The sequence below is a fragment of the Vigna unguiculata genome, chromosome 1 (assembly GCF_004118075.2).
Source record: "Vigna unguiculata cultivar IT97K-499-35 chromosome 1, ASM411807v1, whole genome shotgun sequence".
In the NCBI taxonomy this organism is placed as follows: domain Eukaryota; kingdom Viridiplantae; phylum Streptophyta; class Magnoliopsida; order Fabales; family Fabaceae; genus Vigna; species Vigna unguiculata.
Window position 1 is genome coordinate 16,392,411 of NC_040279.1, and position 1,002 is coordinate 16,393,412.

The 1,002-nt window shown below is 40.6% G+C and overlaps 1 protein-coding gene across 1 annotated transcript; it reads right to left on the bottom strand.

Moving 5' to 3' along the window:
* Positions 1–288: 288 nt before the first annotated feature.
* Positions 289–693, bottom strand: LOC114188847. The gene has a single exon (XM_028077509.1). The coding sequence runs from the start codon at positions 691–693 to the stop codon at positions 289–291; it is 405 nt and encodes a 134-aa protein (XP_027933310.1).
* Positions 694–1,002: the final 309 nt, after the last annotated feature.

Below are 1,002 nucleotides of genomic sequence, written 5' to 3' on the forward strand. Positions count from 1 at the left end.
TACATAGGACTTGAACCCAAGTCCTTTCACACACAACCAAGTACTCTCAACCATTTGAGCTAGTACTTTTCCACATCACATCAAACAATATTTAATGCCATAAAAGCTATTTCTACCCGCATTAATTAATTAATTAATTATTTAATTAATTAATTTTCACGGGTTTTATAATTCCCCCACCTTTAAAAGTGTTTGTCCTCGAAAATAGGACTTACTAGTAAAGAGGTGAGGATAAGACATCCTCATGAGATCCTCCATCTCCCAAGTCATCTCCTGTGTCGTCTCATCCTAGAGTACCTTCACCATCTTTAACTCCTTGCCTCTCAGTTGCTTGACCCGAGTATCTAATATGCGAACCGGTCCAACTGGCATAGTCAGATCCTCGCATACTTGCACCTCATCTGACTCCAAAACATGATCTGGACTTGTAATGTATTTCCTCAACTGTGAGACGTGAAACACATTATGCAAGTTGGATAGGTGAGGTGGTAGAGCGATCTCGTACGTCGCTGCTATTCTCCGTGTAATCTGATAAGGCCCTATAAATCTTGGAGTCAACTTCCTTGACTTAAGAACCCTTCTGATACCTATAATTGGAGTAAACCGGAGAAATACATGGTCTCCTTCATCAAATTCAAGTGGCTGTCTCCTCTTATCAGCATAAGACTTTTGCCTACTTTGAGTGGCTCGCATCCGATCGTGAATCAATTTAACCTGACTAGTCGTTTGTTGTAGAAATTCAGGACCAAGCACAAAGGCTTCACCATCCTGTTACCAGCACAAGGGAGTACTACACCTTCTTCCGTACAATGCTTCATAGGGCGCCATACCAATACTGGAGTGGTAACTATTATTGTAGGTGAATTCCACCAAAGGTAGCACATCATTCCAGTTTCCCATGTGATCCAGCACACATCTTTAAGTCTTATAACCCAATTAATCAATTTCGTAGTCCTGTGTTAATGGACTGTTTAAGGCAATTAAGAAAGATTGTAAGAGAAG